The sequence below is a fragment of the Bufo bufo genome, chromosome 4 (assembly GCF_905171765.1).
Source record: "Bufo bufo chromosome 4, aBufBuf1.1, whole genome shotgun sequence".
Lineage (NCBI taxonomy): Eukaryota > Metazoa > Chordata > Amphibia > Anura > Bufonidae > Bufo > Bufo bufo.
The window spans coordinates 212879757-212903650 of NC_053392.1; the positions used below are offsets into that span (position 1 = coordinate 212879757).

Here is a 23894-nt window from a genome sequence, read left to right on the forward strand (position 1 = left end):
AATAATGCATTTGCTTCTTGTTCATTTGGTTTTTCTGCCAGTAATCTATAAATATATTCTGCTATTTTGATTTTTAATCTGCCTCTGCCTGTTTAAGCTTCAACCGAAAGGAATTACAACTCGAATGTTCAAAGCCTTTATAAGCAGATGGCATACAGAGTTCTCCTCAAACAGACAACAAGACGCTCAAGAGTTTTTCTTGCACCTTATTGGTCTGGCAGAGGTATGTAAAGTAATATTTCTGAGCTGTTGATTTGTAATAAGTAAGTAATGCATTTGTTTGGTTACCTTAAGGGCGTCTGCAGTTTTTTAAACTGGTGATCTATCCTCTGGATAGATCATCAGCATTTGATCGGCGGGGGTCCGACACCCGGGACCTCTGCCGATCAGCTGTTTGAGAAGGCAGCGGCCTTCTCGCGGTCTACCGCAGGCCCAGTGATGTCACGACTAGTAACAGTGGCCTGGGCGGGGCTAAGCTCTGTTCACTTGAATGGAGCTTAGCCCTGCCCAGGCCATTGGATACTAGTCGTGACGTCACTGGGCCTGCGGTAAACAGCGAGAAGGCCACGGCTTTCTGAAACAGCTGATCGACAGAGATCCCGGGTGTCGGACCCCCCCCCCGATCAGATGCTGATGATCTATCCAGAGGATAGATCATCAGTTTAAAAAAAACAGCAGAACCCCTTTAAATGGAAAATCAGAGACAATCCCTTTTAATATACGAATCCAGCCAGGAAATGTAGTATTGGCAGCTATTATGGTGGACGTTTTAGGTTATCCGTAAAGGGTTCTGCTCATACAGAGTGACTTTCCATTCTGGCTCATAGAGGGGGTGGGGGTCATATGTATACAGACAGTTGTTGTATTTATGAGACAACCCCGGTATACAAATGTTTCTCCTTACCTTTCATCTTGGTTGGACCTCTCTTTATATATGTGTCATATGAGAACCAGCTTTTCAAAAACGACATGAATTTGTGATATTGTATCACAATGTCACTATCCTATATGTGTTGCCACCCAGTGGTTGTGGTGTTTGCTGGAGCCTGTCAAGGGTTTTTCTAGCATTAACGTAACCTCTGGGACCAGAGGGCAGCCACGTATGTGCGTCCACCCTCCATTCATTTATATGGATTTATATGGAAATTCCGAAATATAGCCGTGGAGGCTTGATTATTTCCGGCAGTAGCATAAAGGTGAATGGAGCAGTGGCCGCCCTTGCGTGTTGCTCTCTTTATCACTTTTTTGGGGCCCGTTTAGAGATATATGTGGGTCCCACCTCTGGGATCCACATCTGATACCAATAGCGATATGCCACCAATCTCTTGAGATAATAAAACCCCTTTAGGAGCCACTGGTTGGGGATCGCTGCTGTAGATTAGATTATACTGGAGTAGGCTTTCTGTACAATATTGATGATCCTCATATCATCATGTCTTTGTTGGTAGTTTCCATTCCTTAGAGAAAGTAAATCTATGTAGGCTACAAAGTTCAAGGGAATCTGTCACAAGTTTAGGCCACCATGCCATGATACTGTACAGTAATAGTATTCTATATGTATGATCTGCATGATGAAAAAAACTGAATTTGTAACATAGTGTGCGGCATGTAAATCTCTGGTTTTGGTTGATGCTCAAGAGTTATGCAGTCCGGTCCATACAATTTCTGGCTTTGATTGACTTGCCGCGAGACATGATACGCCATTACACGCCAGCTCTAGTATAGCTTCTAGGATGTTTACTAAGCCAGGAAGGCTTCATGAATCTGCACCTAGTTGACTCTTCATTGGCGATTGAGTGCTATGTAACAAGCACAGCATCGGACCTCTTTAGAATACTATTACTGTCCAGTATAATGTCATGGTGGCAGTTATAGGCGCTTATTGTGTGTATGGCAAGCCACTGTGAGCCAGTTACTGCCTTTTTAGAGTGAACTAGATTGAAAACAACAACAACAACATAAAATGCACACAGAATATTGACATCCATAAAGGTAAATAAATAAAAAATGCTACAACTAAAATGCACTGAGGATGACTTTTTAAATTGCTGACCTTTGTTTAATTACCTTTTATCTTTCCGCTTGTTGCTACGTGACTCGTTTTGTGCAGTATTATGGAGAAATTCTCTCTTGATTTGTAGAGAAACAGCATCGGCTCAGAAAATCCCACTGAGGTCTTCAGGTTTCTAGTAGAAGAGCGGACACAGTGTTGCCAATCAAGAAAGGTTCGCTACACCGAAAGAGTTGATTCTATCATGCAGTTACCTGTGGCTATGGAAGCAGCAATAAATAAAGGTATGAGTGTTATGTGACGCCCTGCCGTGTCTGTTTTTGTGTACTACATTAAATAACAATGCTGGAGCATCTTTTCTTAGAACTTTTATGCTGTCCCTCTGTTTTTCTTCCATGAAGTGAATATATTGACAATTGGGAATTGCCATACCTCGTGTCAATGGAGTAATTCAGAAATTCTGCCTCCACAATGGGATGGGAATAAGTTCCTGTTAAAATTCATTGGTGCCGTTGACGTGCTTGTTCCAAGTGTTTCTAGTTTTCTAACCATATCTCCATTTTGTCCTACATTCTATTTGTTGGTCATTATACTCATCTTAGGGTGCATTCACATCACTGTTTAGCTTTCCGTTCTTCTGATCCGTCAGAAGAAGAAGAGAGAGAGGAAAAAAAACTGGATCCTGTAAAACAAAACACACTGTTGTCATACATTTGAGCCATTTCCGTCTGAGCTCCATTTTTAGATGTACTCTGCATGCAGTGTTTTTTTTTTTTTTTTTTTCCCCATCTAAAAAAAACGGATCTCAGACGGAAATTGCTCAAATGTATGACAACAGGGTGTTTTGTTTTACAGGATCCAGTTTTTTTTCCAGTGATGTGAATGAACCCTTAAGTCCACATCTTCACCAGTTATACATCTAATGGTGATACGTATATTGATGTGTTTCAGATGATTTGATTGCCTATGAGCTGAAGAGAAGAGAGGCAGAAAGTTCAAAAAGACCACCCCCGGAAATAGTGCGCGCTAGGATCCCATTCAGTGCCTGTATTCAGGCATTCTCTGAGCCTGAGAATGTGGATGACTTCTGGAGCAGTGCTCTTCAAGCCAAGTCTGCAGGTGTTATGTAAGTGTCCCTCTATTAAAGGGAGTCTGTCTGCAGTTTTAGGTAGGGTCTTGGGGGAAAGCAGGACAAACATACCTTGTGTGGAGCTTTTATCATCAGGAGTGGTGTGAATATGAATTTCTATTCTGCCAGATTCTTGTTCTGCAAGTGGCCAGGAGGTGGCGTTTTTCACTGTTTATATCCATAGCCAGTATGTGGAAGGCAAGTTGTGACTTGGTAAAAATTGGTTCAAATTTGTGGTGGAGCAGGTAGTGCATAAATCAAAACAATACCTGCTAAGCAATTCATTAAAAGCAATGGACACCCTTGGGTGCATTTTTTTAAATTATTATTGCATTATACTCATTCTTCCGCTAAAATCATTTTTTCCATTGATCTTTAAAAAAAAAAAAAAGTCAACAGCTTTTCCTGTACAGCTTTCACCATATGTGTCTTGAATATTTTTAATAAAGACCAATTGAAAAAAAATTACTTTCGCCCAAAATAATTAGGATGCAATAATAAAAAAATAAATTGCCCCCAAAGGTGTCCATAGTCTTTAGCTTGACAATCTCAAACACATATCCCTTTGACAAGTATATATATACAGACATGCCTACTTTTTAACCACTTGACTTCATACGTTGCGGCGGTATGCTCCTATCTGTAACCTGACGTATAAAATCGTCGGGTTACATCGCGATCTGCCAGCGGCCCGTGCTGCTGCAGAAGGCTGTGACCGCGCTGTCATTAGACAGCTGCAGTCACAGGGAGAAGTGCCGTGAGCAGCAGTAGCGGTGCTTTCAGCACCCCTCTACAAGCATCTCAGTATAAAATGCTTGTAGAGCGCCACCTGCAGGCTGTGAATTAACCTCTTCCTGCCTTGACTGTGGCATGAAGGGGTTAATTCACTTTAAAAAAAAAAGTTAATAAGTTAAAAGTAATAAATAAATATTAAAAAGTAATAAAAAGAACAATACAGAAAATTAAAACTGAAAGTTATAGCAATATTTACTATTAGCAATAGTATAGCAGACTACGTTCACACCCACACCCCTTTTTCGTTTATATAAAACAAAAATAATAAAAAATATATATTTATTAGTTTTAGCAATAGTATAGTGGAATTTGTGTGTGTAAAATATACAGACACTTTTTTTGTTTAAAAATCTAGGTATTCGTTTTAGCTATGTTTGTATAGCAGGTTTTTTTTCTGTGTAAAATATACAAACTCGCATCTTTTATCATTTATAAAAAAAAACTTAATGTCCAAATTTTCCCAAGATGAATACAACATAAAAAAAGTCACTTTGCATGGGCTTATAATGTTTTGGCCCCGTACAAGATACTACATTCCTGGGAAGGAGAAGAGAGAGATGAAGAGAGGATGAATGTTTTTTAACTTATCAGACTTACCCTCTCCCCTCCTCTCTCTACACAAATGACATGCAGGTTCGGCTGATCGGAATATAACTATTCCAAAATCTTGGGGGGTTTTCCAAAATCTTTTTACCTATTCCTCTGGACCAGGAGGGGTCTGACACCTGGGTCCAGGGCCTGCCTTTGGGGTGTGCGAGCTGTGCAGCCGCACAGGGCGCCATGGCAACAGGGGCGCCCGGACGGGCTGTGCCGACAGCAAGGAGACTGCTTGGCCGGTGTAGCGACTACCACAAACACCACACACTGTAACGACATGCAGGACGGCGGCAGCCTTCTCACAACTCCCGGCAGTGCCCTTACTACTTTAAAGATGCCCTGCCTGTGTCACAACTTACACGTTTCTCATTTACGAGATTCAAATCCGCCGAATCCCAGGCATAGTCCTCAGTATTGCCGTCCTCAGGAGAGGGAGAGATGTGTCTGCTGGGATTCGAACCCATAACCTTCTGTATCAGAGGCAAAGCACTTACCCACACAGCTATTAGAGCTGCATAGCCACTGGCTGAAAAAATATGAGACTTCTACTGTAGACTCTGTTATAGCTGTTATAGTCAGTGTACATCCATACACATGACAGCTGCCCCTGCACACTCAGCTCTGCTATATCTATATATCTCTAAGTATTACTATACAGTAGATAGATATATAGAGATATAGCAGAGCTGAGTGTGCTGGGGCAGCTGTCGTGTATAGATGTAGCAGAGCTGAGTGCGCTGGGGCAGCTGTCATGTGTATGGATGTACACTAGCTATCAAAGCTATAACAGAGTCTACAGTAGAAGTCTCATATTTTTTCAGTCAGTGGCACAGGTTAGGTGCCTTGCCTCTGATACAGAAGGTTGTGGGTTCGAGTCCCAGCAGAAACTTTTCTGAAATACACAAGCACTGACTCCATATATGGACATACAGCGCGGGACACAGGCCGCATCGCTGACATGGAGGTAAGTATGTGTTTTTTTGTTGTTTTTTTTAAATACCCGACTGTTACTGCCACATGGGGGAGCGGGATGCACTTGATACTGGCACATGGGGGGGAAGGAGAGAGGCACTTGATACTGTGATACTGGCACATGGGGGGGTTGGCACTATGATACTGGCACATGGGGGGTGGGAAGGAGAGAGGCACTTGATACTGGCATATTGGGAGGGGGGGGGGAGATGGCACTATGATACTGGCACATATGGGGGGGTGGGAAGGAGAGAGGCACTTAATACTGGCACATTGGGGGGGAAGATGGCACTATGATACTGGCACATTGGGGGGGGATGGCACTATGATACTGGCACATGGTGGGTGGGAAGGAGAGAGGCACTTGATACTGGCACATGGGGGGGGGAGATGGCACTATGATACTGGCACATGGGGGGGGAAGGAGATAGGCACTTGATTATGGCATTTTTTTGGGGTGGTGGCACTATGATACTGGGACATGGGGGGGGGGGGGGAGAGGCACATGATACTGGGACATAGGGGGGGAGGAAAGAGGCACTTAATACTGGCACATTGGGGGGGAAGATGGCACTATGATACTGGCACATTGGGGGGGGGGTGGCACTATGATACTGGCACATGGGGGGTGGGTGGGGAGGAGAGAGGCACTTGATACTGGCACATGGGGGGGAGAGATGGCACTTGATATTGGCACATGGGGGGTGGGAAGGAGTGAGGCACTTGATACTGGCACTTTTGGGGGGGTGAGATGGCACTGATACTGGGACATGGGGGGGGGGGAGAGACACTTGATACTGGCACATGGAGGGGGGGTTTGGCACTATGATACTGGCACAGGGGAGGTGGGAAGTAGAGAGGCACTTGATACGGGCACATTGGGGGGAGAGATGGCACTATGATACTGGGACATGTGGGGGGGGGGGAAGGAGAGAGGCACTTGATACTGGCACATGATGGGCGGGCATCTATGGGGACACTTACTGGCACATTATTGGGGGGCATTATGGGGTCCCTTTTTACTGGCACATTATAAGGCCCTTAATCATACCCAGTGTCACCCATAGCCAGTCTCCTGCCCCCCTTAATCATACCCTGTCACCTGTGCCCAGTCCCCTGCCCCCCTTAATCATACCCAGTGTCACCCAGAGCCAGTCCCCTGCCCCCCTTAATCATACCCATGATTAGACAAGATGCAGAAATTGTGGGTTTCAGGTTTGGTGACCATGAGGAAAAAATTTCTCTCTATGCAGATGATATTATGCTGTTTGTGGGATCCCATGGATCACTTGCTAGGATCTTTCAGATCTTTTGATTATTATAGTAAATATGCCAGACTTAATATAAATTGGTCTAAATCTGCCTGCATTCCGATTGATCCTCTGAGGGATTTAATACCGGGGCTACTTGAAATAAAGACGAGAAATGAACCTGTTAAGTATCTAGGAGTTCTAATAACTCCAAACCCTAAGGACTATGTCCAGATGAATGTGATCCCTAAAATTCAGGAAATCAAGAAAAAAATAGATGTATGGAAAAGACTTTTTCTCGATGGCAGGTCGTATTTCATTGGTGAAAATGTGTTTATTGCCTTCTTTGAATTATATCTTATGGAATACACCTGTTATAATTCCTAAAAAGTTTTTTTAAAACAATAGCCAGTCTTCTGTCGGATTTGATATGGAGAGGGAAAAAAACAAGGATAAGACCACAAATATTACAGATTCAGGAGAAGGAGGGTGGATTATCAGTTCCGGACTTGGAACTATATTTTTTCTCTGGCCATATTAAAAATATGATAATATGGAGTAATTCGCAAAGATATAAAACTATGTTAATGGGGATCAATAAAAAGCTGGATAAAGGCAATATTTTTCAAGTAGTCGAAGCTGGTATTCTGGCACAACAGCAAGTTAGCAAAATACCGATATATGAGCTGATGGCTAAGGTCTGGAAGGAAACGAAAAAATTTTGGCTCCAAAATGAAATCTATTCAGATACCCTATTGTGGAACAATGTGCATCTTATAGAATTAAAAACTATAGAACAGAAAATCTGGTGGAAATATGGAATGTTTAAATTGGGCCAGGTATGGAAAGAGGGAGGTATAAGAGCATACCAAGACCTTAAAAATGAATATGAACTAGGGAGTGGGGACTTGAGCCTCTACTATTTACAACTAAAACAAGCATTAAGAATGACGTTGGGAAAAGGAACACAAATTGCTGCCCTCCCACAATCTTTGGATAAAAATTTTAAATTAACGCCAGGGAGGAAATTCGTTTCTAAAATATATGGAAGCCTTTTATATAAAAAAAACTAAGGGAAAAGCAGTAATTACTTTAAGGTATAAATGGCAAGATGTTCTAAGTACCCAATCAGAGAATTCTGGAAATTGGCTATACAAGCAAAGAGTAGAGTATCAAAGAACTGCTCCCATTGAATTACTCAATTTAATATAGTATATCTAAAGAATTTAGCTGTCAGAGGTGTGGGAGAGTAGGTGCAGACGATGTTCATATACTCTGGATGTGTACGGGGGCTCAGGAATTCTGGGAGAAGGTAATCGAAAAAATAAAGGAATATCACTCATTCAGAATCTCTGGGTGCCTTGAAATATGTATTTTGGGGGTAATGGATAAAATAAAGATACATGATCATCGAGATATAGCATCTAAACTCTTATTTCAGGCCAGAAAATGCATTGTTAAACATTGGGGAGGTAGTGTTGCGCCTACGGTTAAGGAATGGGAAAATCTTACCCGAATTTCGCTTGCTAGAGAGAAATTTCACCTGGTATCTAAGAAGAAAAAAATCTACCTTTGGAAGACTGTGGCGGGAATGGTTAAAATAGCTGTTACTTGTGGGGGTGCTGGTTCTGTAGGCCCTGGTGGGGTGGGGAGACGGGGAGAGAGAAGGAGGGGGAGTTTTTTTTTTTGTTTTGTTTTTTTCTCTTCTTTCCAGAGGGAAAACATGCAGTGGGCGGAGGGAGGGTAGGGGAATGTAAATGATATGCATCTATGTATATTGATTATAATGTAAAACAAGACTAAAGATTGTTTAAGATTGTAAGATGTATTTGTAAAAAGAAGAATAAAGATTATTACATAAAAAAAAATAAAAAAAATCATACCCTGTCACCTTTACCCAGTCCCCTGCCCCCCTTAAATTAAGGGTGACAGACACTGGGTATGATTTAAGGGGGCAGGGGACTGGATAAGGGTGACACTGGGTATGATTAAGGGGCAGGGGACTGGGTAAAGGTGACAGGGTATGATTAACCTCTTAAGGACACATGACGTATCGGTACGGCATGTTGTCCTGGTACTTAAGGACACATGACGTACCAGTACGTCATGTATAGTTCCGATCACCGCCGCCCGGCTGCGGTGATCGGAACCCGGTGCCTGCTCAAATCATTGAGCAGGCACCTTGGCTAAATGCGCTGGGGGGTCCTGTGACCCCCCCCCCCCCATGTCGGCGATCGCAGCAAACCGCAGGTCAATTTAGACCTGCGGTTTCGGAAGTTTCTGATCCCTGCGGTCTGTGACCGCGGGGATCAGAAACTTCAAATAAGCTTTATTTTAATGTTTAACCCCCCCTGCTGCCCTCTTTGTTATCTGACGGCGGGCGCAGCGGGGGGGGGGGAGTGCGGCAGGGAGGGCGGGCAGGCATGCGATCATCCGCCTGCCCCCTCTCTCAGGATAGCCGAGCGGTTTGCAAAGTGTCAGCACATTGTTGACACTCTGCTTGAAACGCCTGACATCTGTGCTGGCACAGATGCCATGCGTTTAACCCTTTCTATGCCGCAGTCCGTAGGGACCGCTGTATGGAAAAGGTTAAGAGGGAGGGAGCTCCCTCCCTCTCCCATCGGGGGCTGCTGTGCCTTTTCAGCCCCCGATGGGAGAGGGAGGGGCCCCCCTCCCCATCACCCACTGCTCTGCTGTGGCAGCGAGTGATGGTTACCATGACAACCAGACGCCTTCACAGGCGTCCGGCTGTCCATGGTGCTGATTAGACTTCTGCTAAAGGCAGATGTGTAATCAGACTTTGTAAAGTGAAAATACAGTACAGTACACTATATAGTGTACTGTATTATACAGACATCAGACCCACTGGATCTTCAAAAACCAAGTGGGTCTGGGTCAAAAAAAAGTGAAAAAAAAGTAAAAATCAAAAAACACATTTATCACTGATTAAAAATGAAAAAAATAAAATTCCCTACACATGTTTGATATCACCGCGTCCCTAACGACCTGATCTATAAAACGGTCATGTTACTTTACCCGCACGGTGAACGGCATAAATAAAATTAAAAAAAAAACTATGATGAAATTGAAATTTTCCCCACCTTACTTCCCAAAAAAGGTAATAAAAGTGATCAAAAAAGTCGTATGTACGCCAAAATAGTACCAATCAAACCGTCACCTTAATTCCGCAAAAAATGAGACCCTACTTAAGCTAATCGCCCAAAAACTGAAAAAACTATGGCTCTCAGAATATGGAGACACTAAAACATGATTTATTTGTTTTGGTTTCAAAAATGAAATCATTGTGTAAAACTTACATAAATAAAAAAATTGTATACATATTAGGTATCGCCGCGTCCGTGACAACCTGCTCTATAAAAATATAACATGATCTAACCTGTCAGATGAATGTTGAAAATAAAAAATAAAAACGGTGCCAAAACAGCTATTTCTTGTTACCTTGCCTCACAAAAAGTGTAATATAGAGCAACCAAAAATCATATGTACCCTAAACTAGTACCAACAATACTGCCACCCTATCCCGTAGTTTCTAAAATGGGGTCACTTTTTTGGAGTTTCTACTCTAGGGGTGCATCAGGGGGGCTTCAAATGGGACATCGTGTCAAAAAAACGGTCCGTGTGCCCGTACAGCGGTTTACGACCACATATGGGGTGTTTCTGTAAACTACAGAATCAGAGCCATAAATATTGAGTTTGGTTTGGCTGTTAACCCTTGCTTTGTAACTGGAAAAAAATTATTAAAATGGAAATCTGCCAAAAAAGTGAAATTTTGAAATTGTATCTCTATTTTCCATTAAATCTTGTGGAGCACCGAAAGGGTTAACAAAGTTTGTAAAATCAGTTTTGAATACCTTGAGGTGTCTAGTTTCTTAGATGGGGTGACTTTTATGGAGTTTCTACTCTAGGGTTGCATCAGGGGGGCTTCAAATGGGACATGGTGTAAAAAAAAAAACAGTCCAGCAAAATCTGCCTTCCAAAAACCATACGGCGCACCTTTCCCTCTACGCCCTACTGTGTGCCCGTACAGTAGTTTACGGCCACATATGGGGTGTTTCTGCAAACTACAGAATCGGGGCAATAAATAAAGCATTTTGTTTGGCTGTTAACCCTTGCTTTGTTACTGGAAAAAATGGATTAAAATGGAAAATTTGACAAAAAATTGAAATTCTCAAATTTCATCTCCATTTGCCAATAACTCTTGTGCAACACCTAAAGGGTTAACAAAGTTTGTAAAATCAGTTTTGAATACCTTGAGGGGTGTAGTTTCTAGAATGGGTTCATTTTTGGGTGGTTTCTATTATGTAAGCCTCACAAGATTAGCTCACACAGGGCGCCTGAACACCTAAGGCCAGCCCAGCCCTGCCTGAACACCTAAGGCCAGCCCTGACTGATTGGCGCCTGAACACCTAAGGCCCCGCCAATCAGTTGTAGTGCTGCTGCATTCTCTCAGCTTTTCCAAGGCCAGTGACACTACATTTATTGGTCTTGCTGCCTAGGGGCACAGCCGCTATACAATTGACTGCGCTGTGCTTGGTGAGCAGAGAGAAAGCCACGGCACTACTGCAAGTGCTGGTGCCTTCTCAAACAGCTAATCAACGGTGATCCCGGGTGTTTGACCCCTACGATCAGATACTGATGACCTATCCTGAGGATAGGTCATTAGTAGGGATGAGCGAACCCGAACTGTATAGTTCGGGTTCGTACCGAATTTTGGGGTGTCCGTGACACGGACCCAAACCCGAACATTTTCGTAAAAGTCCGGGTTCGGTGTTCGGCGCTTTCTTGGCGCTTTTTGAAAGGCTGCAAAGCAGCCAATCAACAAGCGTCATACTACTTGCCCCAAGAGGCCATCACAGCCTTGCCTACTATTGGCATGGCTGTGATTGGCCAGTGCAGCATGTGACCCAGCCTCTATATAAGCTTGGGTCACGTTGCGCTGCACGTCACTCTGCTGATTGAAGCATAGGGAGAGGTTGCAGCTACGACGTTAGGGTGAGATTAGGCAGTGATTAACTCCTCCAAAAGACTTCATTCTGTGATCGATCTGCAGCTGTGGATCATTGAAGTGCTAATATTGACTTGCTCACTTTTTTGAGGCTGCCCAGAGCGTTTTTAGATCACTTTTTTTCTGGGGTGATCGGCGGCCATTTTGTGACTTATGGTGCGCCAGCACAAGCTATCACCAAGTGTATTTAACCATCAATAGTGTGGTTATTTTGTGCTATATCCTACATCAGCTGCAGGCTGAGCCTGTGTCACCGAAGTGCATTTAACCATCAACAGTCTGATTATTTTTTGGCCATATACTACATCTGGTGCAGGCTGAGCCTGTGTCACCCAAGTGCATTGAACCATCAACAGTGTGGTTATTTTTTGGCCATATACTACATCAGGGGCAAGTTGAGCCTGTCACCCAGCGCCTAAAAAATAGACCTGACATTTCTATTCAACCAAATCTGTACTGTTTTAGCTGGTCAAGTTATTTGTAGTGACCGTAAAAGCACACTTTTTGTTCTGGGTTGAAAAACTATTCCCAAATTTGCCATTCTCAAAATAACTAGTTTCTGGTATATGAGGCCTACTTGAAATCTATCCCAAAAAGGATATCTTACATTGAAGGTACTGATAGTGTCATTCAGAAAAACCTAAGACACACGCTACCGTGCAGATAGAAGTCTGATTCTGAGATTAAACCTTAACCTGTCACACAGTGCAAAAAAAAACAGGTCTCACATTTCTATTCAAGCAAATCTGTACTGTTTTAGCTGGTCAAGTTATTTGTAGTGACCGTAAAAGCACATTTTTTTTTCTGGGTTGAAAAACTATTCCCAAATTTGCCATTCTCAAAATAACTAGTTTCTGGTATTTGAGGCCTACTTGAAATCTATCCCAAAAAGGATATCTTACATTGAAGGTACTGATAGTTCGCTCAACTTTAGTCATTAGTATAAAGATCTCAGAAAATACTTTTACGAACACAAAATTTTGTGCACCGACTCCATACATAAATGTACACGTATGCATATTCACGATGTACAAGCAAACACTCATTACATACATGCACACATACTCATTACACATAAAGGCACACACTACATACAGTCATATGTGTATGTGCTCAGAATACATACTTGCATACAGTTTAGCAGGCATATTTGTACACTTATGGTACTTGCACACATGCAAATAATGGTGGCAACTACTTTTAATGGGAAAAAAAATTAACTGATTTCATTCTACTGACCTAAATGACAGCCCTGGAGACCATTTTAAAGGGATTTTCCCATCTGGACATTCATGGCATATCAATAGGATACGCTATAAACTTTCTCTACATGTGGTTTCCAACACTGGGACCCGCTCCTATCTCAAGAACACCATGAACAGATAGGATGCTGCATGTGCACCGCTTTCTCCATTCACTGCTATAGGACTTCCGAGCACTTTCCATATTGTATGAGAATTGGAAGTGCACAAACTGTGAAATATGTAGACCAGAGATTCCGCCCTGTCCGGTCACTGAGGCTGTGCACATGGAGCTCTTCCAGCTGATTTGAGTTACTATATGTTATCACTACCTTCCATTGAGATAGAAGGAATCATTTAGGGTATTTACTGTCTTCATGGCTGAGTGCCAATTATGTTACAGCTGAAGCCATCACTGGGAAATTAGTCTTTTTCTCTCTGCATTATCACGGAAAGACTTATCTGTTATCCCTGGATTAATTATAAAAGATTTGGGCCTTATCTGAGCTGCCACCACTCCTCTTGCATGGTTTGCATTGCCGTAAATGGTGCCCACATCTACTAACCATATTTATCCCAATGGCTGGTGCTGGATGATATACCTGGTGCATCTTTAGGCCGTCTAGCCTAGTTTGTACCTCCTATTTGTTAGCTTAGTTTATGCCAGCAATTTGTCCACATGCCCTGAAAATCTTTCCCAATGTGCCAAAAGTCTGTTCACCAAAAACTTTAGACGAACTCTAATTTGCACCACTTTTATATGCCAGAAGCTGCCCACGACCACATTCTAGTTTAAAACCAGAGCTGTCAAAGATATTTGAAAAATTCATTATTTTTGCGCCCCTGATTGTCTAAAATGAGGTGCACCAACATTTTGATGCAAACAATGCCAAGAGAGTGGCACACTCATTAAGATGGGCCATTGTCGTAAAATACAGTGTATGCATGATGCTTTACTCTGTCAATTGCTCTAATCTAAAGTAAAATTAAAATCATAACATGATGGCATATTTTATGTGGGAATAGCATTAAATGCTATCATAACCCAGCTTCTTGGGAGTAGTGTAATAACGGATTATTATAAAACCAGAAAGCAGATAGGAGGAAACATCAGGATTCAGATTGCCCACTACACTTTACTGGTCTGGTGCTTTTACATCTACATTCAGGCACGTTCAGAACAAGGCGCCGATTCTAATCTAGTTGCTTAGTATGGTCCAATTCAGGACAACTAGAGGGATTTTACTGTATCAATTCCAAACTTTGATTTCAGAATCTGTAACAGTCTGTTTAGCCATTGTCTTGAAAAGATGGGAAATTCTTGTAACATGGTGATTTTCTTTCTAGGACATCTCGCTTTGCTTCATTCCCAGAATATCTGGTAATCCAGATAAAGAAGTTTACATTTGGTCTTGACTGGGTACCTAAAAAACTTGGTAGGCAACTTTTAATTCCTGCAGATATGTATTGTATACGTTTTATGTTGTACCATCCCTTTGTAAAGTAAAAAATTGTATTTGAATAAATGTGATTTTCATTCCAATTATTATTAATTTTTTAGATGTAGCAGTGGAAATGCCGGATGTCCTGGATGTTAATAATCTCCGAGCTAAAGGTCTGCAGCCAGGAGAAGAAGAGCTCCCAAACATTGCTCCTCCCATTGTTATTCCAGATGACCCCAAAGGTACATGGAAATGCTATGTCCTATTATTTAGTATTTTATGCAGTTATGCCCTCACTTCAAAGGTAGAATAGATAGATTTCAGAGTATAAACCAGGGTTCAATTTCCTGGATCAGTGAATGGAAGAGTTGTCTTGTAGAAGCTAAAGGAATATTTATTTCTTAAGAGACAGCAGAGTAGCTTGCAGTGTTGCCTTGCAGCAACGAGCTCCTGGGTTTGAATTGGTCTGAGAGAAACCTTGTATGTAAAGTAGCTCTTTCCAAAAAGAAAGCTGAGCCTCTAATGCCACCAGATATAAGCTAGCTACTGTATCCTATAAGTCAATCCTCAACCTTTTAGACAGGCCTTGAGACATAACTTGGATTATAGTTAAGCCAGTACCTCATCTGTAGACAGCAGTTTCAGGGTCATTGCTTCTCATCAGTGCAGAGAGAACTGGCTTAACTGGGTGACAGGCCTTTGTCAGGATTAAGAGGGTGCTATTTCTTAAGGAGAGTACCTAGTTAGGCGTAGGGAGTTTTATAGCAAAGATAATGCTCCTCTGAGAAAATGGATATGTAAATTAGTCCTCTTTCCAAAAAGAAATTAAAGCTTAGACTCTGATGCCACCAGATATTATGCAGCTACCCTATAAGTCAATGTTTGACCTTTTAAATATTCCTTGAGACATAACTTGGATTAAAGCTAAGCCAGTACCTCATCCGCAGAAAGCTGTTTCCGGGTGATTGCCTCTCATCGGTGCAGAGCAGAGAGGGACTGGCTTAACTGGGTGAGAGGCCTTTGTCTTTACATCTCAGCTGGATTTTATTTCTTTTTGGAAAGAGAACTACCGTAATTTGTATATCCTTTTTCTCAGAGGAGCATTGCCTAGCATATAAGACTCCTTACACCTACCAGGTGCTCTAGTACTCCTGCCCGTGCTCCCCTCCCGAAATGAGGGAAACCGCTGCATAGAGTTTGTATGTTCTTCCCACATTTGCTTGGGTTACCTCCCATACTCCAAAAACTTGACTAGGGATATCCACGAGACCAGAGAGGCCCAACTGTAGACAGCACTGTTCCCGATTTTTTGCTCCTTTCGTTTGGCTGATATTCTTAGTCATGTATCAAGACTCTTTAATGGGTGGTTAATGTTACAGTTTCCAGGAAAACCTCTATTAGGACAAAAAAAGCTTATTTTTTTCTCCCCTCCAGACATGGATGGATAGGCTTTAGTTATATTTTCTACTGGCAAAGTGAAGCCATGCTTGAATTAGAATTTTCTTTTTCAGATCGTTTCAGGAACCATTTCATGGAAGGTATGTATATAACCTTATGTTTGTATGTAATTAACAAGCATTGCAGTGTGTGTGTATTCTGTATATAATAAATGGAGACTTATGGATTTGCCTGAGAATATTACATTTTTGGAACTAACTATTGACACAAGAGGAATACTTCTCTCCTCGGACTTAAAGGAAAATCTGGGTTTTCACCAGGTTCACAAGATGTAACAGAATCCTCCTCGGAATCTACAAGTGCCTGCATAGTATATTCACAAGAGTCCATTCACGGTGTGCGTATTCAATACTACTTGTGTCCCCGCAACTCCATAGGCTTCAGAAAACACCTTCTCCGGTGTCCTTCGATCTTCTCATAGATCCAAGATTAAAAATATAACCAGCATTCAGATCAGCCTGCACAGACGCCCGACCCGGGTTTCGCCACAACGCTTCTTCAGAAGCTCTGATTGCAAAGCCGAAAACTGCTGTTCTTTATCAGCAACTAACCCCACCCCCATATAAATATTCACTCCCCATGTAAAACCAATAAAATAAATAAAATATGAGCATGCTCTATAAAACCTGCTAAAAATATCTATAACAGTTCTTTCCTAAATCAGTCCTGCGCATAAGTCTATAATGCCTTTCCTTTTACATTTCTTCTGTTCATTGAATTCACAAGGTTACAAAATCATATACAAAAAATCACACCGACATCTCAGTAGATGTTCAGACCTGAGGCAAACCTCATCATTTCTCACCTTAGACTATACAAGAATTGACATCACATTCAACATTAAGGCCTCTCGGTTGGATAGTGTTCAGACAGTACATCCAATTCACTTCTCTTTTGTTAATTTTAGTTATAATCTCCACCTCGAGCCGACTTATCCACCAATTCTATTCCCATAAATTTTAACCCTTTGGGTTCTTTTTGGTGACATAATTTATAGTGCAAAGAGACACTATGTGTTTCTAAACCTTTTTTAATGTTATAACTGTACACGGGTCTCCAATATATAGGAAGGACCACCCGCAGTTTGAAGACCCGTGTGCAAGAGCACATTTATAACATTAAAAAAGGTTTAGAAACACATAGTGTCTCTTTGCAAAATACCTCTGTCGGAACAGGGGATTTACGAACGCAGAACCTAGCCTAATGTGTGTGTTTTTTTTTTTTTTTTTTTTTTAACCCATTCTGTCCCATAAATAGAATTAAAAAATGTAATTCAGGTAGGGCTAGACGATTAATCAAATTAAATTTCTTTCTTGCAGCGAGGCGATGTCCGTTTTATTCAATATCGTGATATAGATTTTTTTTTTTTTAATCTGGAGCACCTAATCAGCGCAGCATGGCTGCCCGTTGTAATGGCCGGGGGGTATAGAGTGGATGTAATGGCCGAGGGGTAGAGAGAGCTCTCTGCGCAAGATAGCTCCATCCGGGACTGCATGTGGCTGCCGACCAGGGCATTTGTATATCTACTGTACTTAGAGGGAGGACTGGAGTAGGGTCTATAATATATATAGGACTGGAACGTTGCATGGGGGAATATAGGACCTCCCATTTTTTTTCACCGATTGGAAGTGCTGCAGTCTTTTCTTCTTTGTACATCAAGACGGTGGGTTGCGTCTATTTGCTGTCACTCCTTACCTTGGTTATTTTCTGTGCTGCCTTGAACTTTCTCTATATATATATATATATATATATATATATATATATATATATAAATAAATTATAAATTAAATAAATAAAGAAAGTCCGCAGCACTCCTTGAAGTCAAAAATGTGCAGTTTATTCACACATGTCAGAAAATTGACAACGTTTCAGTTCTCTCACAGAACCTTTCTCAAGTCAGGTGAGAAAGGTTCTGTGAGAGAACTGAAACGTTGTCAATTTTCTGACATGTGTGAATAAACTGCACATTTTTTACTTCAAGGATTGCTGCGGACTTTCTTTATTTGTTTATCCATCCTGTATCGAGGGACCACCGCGGGCACCGTATAACTGTGATAAAGGAGTGCTGCCTGACCTTTTTTATGGATATATATATACAGTACAGACCAAAAGTTTGGACACACCTTCTCATTCAAAGTGTTTTCTTTATTTTCATGACTATGAAAATTGTAGATTCACACTGAAGGCACCAAAACTATGAATTAACACATGTGGAATTATATACATAACAAACAAGTGTGAAACAACTGAAAATATGTCATATTCTAGGTTCTTCAAAGTAGCCACCTTTTGCTTTGATTACTGCTTTGCACACTCTTGGCATTCCTCTTGATGAGCTTCAAGAGGTAGTCCCCTGAAATGGTTTTCACTTCACAGGTGTGCCCTGTCAGGTTTAATAAGTGGGATTTCTTGCCTTATAAATGGGGTTGGGACCATCAGTTGCGTTGAGGAGAAGTCAGGTGGATACACAGCTAATAGTCCTACTGAATAGACTGTTAGCTGCTTTTTTCTTGCATAATACAAATTCTAACAGTCTATTCAGTAGGACTATCAGCTGTGTATCCACCTGACTTCTCCTCAACGCAACTGATGGTCCCAACCCCATTTATAAGGCAAGAAATCCCACTTATTAAACCTGACAGGGCACACCTGTAAAGTGAAAACCATTTCAGGGGACTACCTCTTGAAGCTCATCAAGAGGAATGCCAAGAGTGTGCAAAGCAGTAATCAAAGCAAAAGGTGGCTACTTTGAAGAACCTAGAATATGACATATTTTCAGTTGTTTCACACTTGTTTGTTATGTATATAATTCCACATGTGTTAATTCATAGTTTTGATGCCTTCATAGTAATGAAAATAAAGAAAACTCTTTGAATGAGAAGGTGTGTCCAAACTTTTGGTCTGTACTGTGTGTATGTATATATATATATATATATATATATACACTGCTCAAAAAAATAAAGGGAACACAAAAATAACACATCCTAGATCTGAATTAATTAAATATTCTTCTGAAATACTTTGTTCTTTACATAGTTGAATGTGCTGACAACAAAATCACACAAAAAAAATAAAATGGAAATCCAATTTTTCAACCCATGGAGGTCTGGATTTGGAGTCACACTCAAAATTAAAGTGGAAAAACACAGTACAGGCTGATCCAACTTTGATGTAATGTCCTTAAAACAAGACAAAATGAGGCTCAGTAGTGTGTGTGGCCTCCACGTGCCTGTATGACCTCCCTACAACGCCTGTGCATGCTCCTGATGAGGTGGCGGACGGTCTCCTGAGGGATCTCCTCCCAGACCTGGACTAAAGCATCTGCCAACTCCTGGACAGTCTGTGGTGCAACGTGACGTTGGTGGATAGAGCGAGACATGATGTCCCAGATGTGCTCAATTGGATTCAGGTCTGGGGAAGGGGCGGGCCAGTCCATAGCATCAATGCCTTCGTCTTGCAGGAACTGCTGACACACTCCAGCCACATGAGGTCTAGCATTGTCTTGCATTAGGAGGAACCCAGGGCCAACCGCACCAGCATATGGTCTCACAAGGGGTCTGAGGATCTCATCTCGGTACCAAATGGCAGTCAGGCTACCTCTGGCGAGCACATGGAGGGCTGTGCGGCCCTCCAAAGAAATGCCACCCCACACCATTACTAACCCAATGCCAAACCGGTCATGCTGGAGGATGTTCCAGGCAGCAGAACGTTCTCCACGGCGTCTCAAGACTCTGTCACGTCTGTCACATGTGCTCAGTGTAAACCTGCTTTCATCTGTGAAGAGCACAGGGCGCCAGTGGCGAATTTGCCAATATTGGTGTTCTCTGGAAAATGCCAAACGTCCTGCACGGTGTTGGGCTGTAAGCACAACCCCCACCTGTGGACGTCGGACCCTCATATCACCCTCATGGAGTCTGTTTCTGACCGTTTGAGCAGACACATGCACATTTGTGGCCTGCTGGAGGTCATTTTGCAGGGCTCTGGCAGTGCTCCTCCTGTTCTTCCTTGCACAAAGTTGGAGGTAGCGGTCCTGCTGCTGGGTTGTTGCCCTCCTACGGCCTCCTCCACGTCTCCTGATAGCGCCTCCATGCTCTGGACACTACGCTGACAGACACAGCAAACCTTCTTGCCACAGCTCGCATTGATGTGCCATCCTGGATAAGCTGCACTACCTGAGCCACTTGTGTGGGTTGTAGACTCCGTCTCATGCTACCACTAGAGTGAAAGCACCGCCAGCATTCAAAAGTGACCAAAACATCAGCCAGGAAGCATAGGAACTGAGAAGTGATCTGTGGTCACCACCTGCAGAACCACTCCTTTATTGGGGGTGTCTTGCTAATTGCCTATAATTTCCACCTGTTGTCTATCCCATTTGCACAACAGCATGTGAAATTGATTGTCACTCAGTGTTGCTTCCTAAGTGGACAGTTTGATTTCACAGAAGTGTGATTGACTTGGAGTTACATTGTGTTGTTTAAGTGTTCCCTTTATTTTTTTGAGCAGTGTATATAATGCAATGAATGGCAGCACCAACCTTTTCAGATTTAAAGATTGGGTGCAAGCTCCTATAGGAAAAGCGTCCCAGGATAATATATACATTATATGTTCTCCCCCAGTCCTCTATCTGTATGTGGATACTGTGGTTATCGGCAGTGCAGGGATTAATATATTAACCCCTGCACTCCCGGTCTGTATATATGTAGTAACTCGTGCACTGCTCGTCTATATAGTCTTAGTAGTTTAATTAACAAAAACAAGAAAATTGAGATTCAAATTGAAAATTGTCCATAGGGTTGAAGAAAAATCAAGATTTTATTTTTTGACAAAATTGCCCACCCCTAAATCCAGCTGAACAACCCCTTTTAAACACTTGCTGCAGTCTTCCGGAGATGACAGCTGATTTTTGGGGCACTCAGGAGTAGAACAACTTGTGACCAGCCTATTTTAGGGGACCTTTCCAACTAATAGTATTGTAAAAAGTAGATAATCCCTTTTAAAGTGACTGTTGGCTAATCATTGTTCCTATTCTGTAATGGTATTATTACCTCCAGATATTTGAGTTGTGCAAGCATCGATTGCTACAGTGATCGTCCCTCCCCAGTTCAGTTGTATTGATTATTTGTAGCACATCCCTGAATACCATAAACTAAGTAAGGACTTGGAGCGCAACAGGTGAACCCCAAGACTTTATAACTGATAACCTATCCTCTGGATAGGTCTTCAGTATCTGATTGGTGGGGGACCCCCACAGATGGAATTTTGTCTTTGTCCAACATTAACAACTATGTAACTAGTGCCGTCAGACCACTGTGCCATGTGCTACTTGTGCAGGGGACTAGGGGTCCACCTTGCTCACTGGCCTTCTGGGGGATTCACCTGTTCCCCCGTGGGCCAGTCCAAGTCTGGTCTCCATATTCCTGTGACTGTTAGAGAATTGTGATCCATGGTACGCAGCTCCGTCTGGCAAATAGCGATCTGCAAGTGTGAGTGGTCTGCAGTGTGGCTGTCTACAATAACTTTTGGTGAGCCATACAAGTCTACAGGGGAGTACGTGGATGAGGACACTACGAGGAGACTAATAAGTGGACGGGGCCTGCATTGTTGCTTAGAAGATCGCTCCTTTGATGTAAAGCAGGTACTTTGACACTGACTGCACTGCTGACCATTACTACCAATGGGGAGACCCCTTTTAATTTAAACTAAAAGTGATGTTCTTGGACTTTTGAGGTTCACCTGCTGCAATCCTGGTCCTTACTTGATTTATGGTCATTCATTTATGTTCTTTTTGCAGAGAGAAACAAGACCAGTTTGAGCAGTTTTACCATATTTGTGTTTTTACATCCCTAAATACACAGGGCCATGAGCTGCCAATAATGGAGAATCTTATAGGCTGCATAAAAGATGCAATCGGCTAACATAAGAGCGTTTGTCAGCTGATTTGAAGCACAATTATTACTACATGTCACTTGTCCGGATAGTAGGCCTGCTGCAGAGAACACCGGCATAAACTTCCTCCTGATCCATTTCATTTTCAGACCCTTTAATAATAGTAACTTCCACAGACCCCCAATAACAATGAAAACTACAAATACCCTCAATCCGAGTGATTGTATCAGGTACCCCCAATATCAGTGACAACCACCTTCAGTTGCAAGGCTTGAGGAGCAGAAGGTTCCAGTGGGCAGCAACATCAGCTGAACGTCACTTAGCTGCACCAGCACAGTGGATCCTGACCACCTCCACTCTCCTGAACCATGTCATGGTCCCAGATCTACTTATCACCCATACACAATCCACCTATAGAAGGCGACTAACAGATTGCATACCTGGGGAATAGAGTATAAGGGATCATGAACATGCGGATTGGATGCAGATCTATTCATTGCAATGGGGCTGCAAAAGATGCGGACAGCACATTGTGTGCTGTCCACACCTGCACATCTGTTCATTGGCCCCACAAAAAAAAAAAAAAAATATTAAACATGCCCTTTTCTTGTCCATTTTGCAGACAAGAATAGGAGATTTCTACAGAGGTTAATGGTGGGATGCACTCGGCTGGGATCCGTGTTTTGTGGTTCAGCGATTTGCAGACCACAAAACAGTTATGGCTGTGTGCATGAGCCCTAACACTTTACATATCGCCCATATCTACTTGGTTAACTGTTGTCATGAAAGCATTGTGTAGATCCAAATCTCAATTAACATCAATTGACAAAAATAAAAAATGCACCCAGATAGAAATATCAGATTGCTGCAAAAGTTGGCATGCACCTTTTACTGATAAATTGTCAACTGCTAGACATCCCCCTACGGCACACTCAAAGGCATTTAGCCCAGTTGACAAACTTTAAGAGGGGGCACATTATTAGATGGAGAGGAGCAGGATGGTCTCTATCCACCATTTAGGCCATTCTGTCTTAGCTGTTAGGAGATATTTTGAGCAGTGTTTACGTGAGAACAAGCTACGGGAGTACCAGACAGATCACCAGAAGAGAGGATCATTTGATACGAGAGACCCTAACATCTCAGCGATATGTGCAGGACCTCCTGCAGCCACGTGTTGCCTCTCGTACAGAGTTTCCAACTAGTATTTTGTAGCATGATAATGCTCGCCCACATACAGCAAGGGTTTCCCAGGCATATCTTGCCCAATCACCAGATTAATTGCCAATCGATCATTTATGTGACCAACTGGGACACCAGATTCGGCAACCTATGAGTGTGCAGGATCGACAGGCCCAGCAGCAACATCTGTGGGCAAATGTGCCACAGGATACCATACAGAACCTGTATGTCTCCATGCCCAACCGTATCCAAGGTTACACTGATCAACTGTCAGAAGAGGCCAGTGCTCCGTGAGCGCTGTGGCCTCCTCTTTGGCCATATGAATTCACGTTCATCGGTCACACAGCCTAGTTGCAGCTTGGTCCCATTGAAGTGCATAGGGCTGAGCTGCAGTACCAAGCACAGCCGCTATACTATGTACAACGCTATGCTTGAAAAGCTGCCAGGAGCCACCACACTCCAGAGACGAGCGTGGCGGCTCCCTGAAACAGCTGGTTGGCCTGGGTGCCAGGACTCGGACCCCTGCTGATGTGATAATGATGACCTGTCTTGAGGTCATCATTTACCTGAATAACCACTGGTAATGCACTCTATATTTCTTCTTATATGCTGGATTAAAGGGATTTAACAATAAAATATTGATCCTGGACAATGTTGAATATAAAAAGTACACAATTGTTAATTTTAATTGCTACAATTACATAAAATACAGTCTTTGTTATAGTATAATATTCTGTGAGCAGTAGCTATTGTTATAGAAATTTTCAAATGGGAAAATGATTTCATTATTTCCAGAGAAGTGTAGCTGTAAGGTCTTGTTCACATTTCTGTTTTTAACTGATGTTTGTTCTCATTTTCTGTGGACAGCACACACACACACAATTATTTTAATGTGTTTAATCACATAC

General features: G+C 42.3%; 1 protein-coding gene across 2 annotated transcripts in view; it reads left to right on the plus strand.

Moving 5' to 3' along the window:
• Positions 1-23894, plus strand: part of USP13 (ubiquitin specific peptidase 13) — a 112716-nt gene that overhangs the window by 69294 nt on the left and 19528 nt on the right. For both annotated transcript variants that reach the window (XM_040428263.1, XM_040428264.1), the window contains exons 11-16: positions 98-223; positions 2142-2295; positions 2963-3137; positions 14369-14457; positions 14583-14705; positions 15975-16001. In XM_040428263.1, the coding sequence (XP_040284197.1) occupies positions 98-223; positions 2142-2295; positions 2963-3137; positions 14369-14457; positions 14583-14705; positions 15975-16001 (694 nt within the window). The remainder of the gene's footprint in view (positions 1-97; positions 224-2141; positions 2296-2962; positions 3138-14368; positions 14458-14582; positions 14706-15974; positions 16002-23894) is intronic.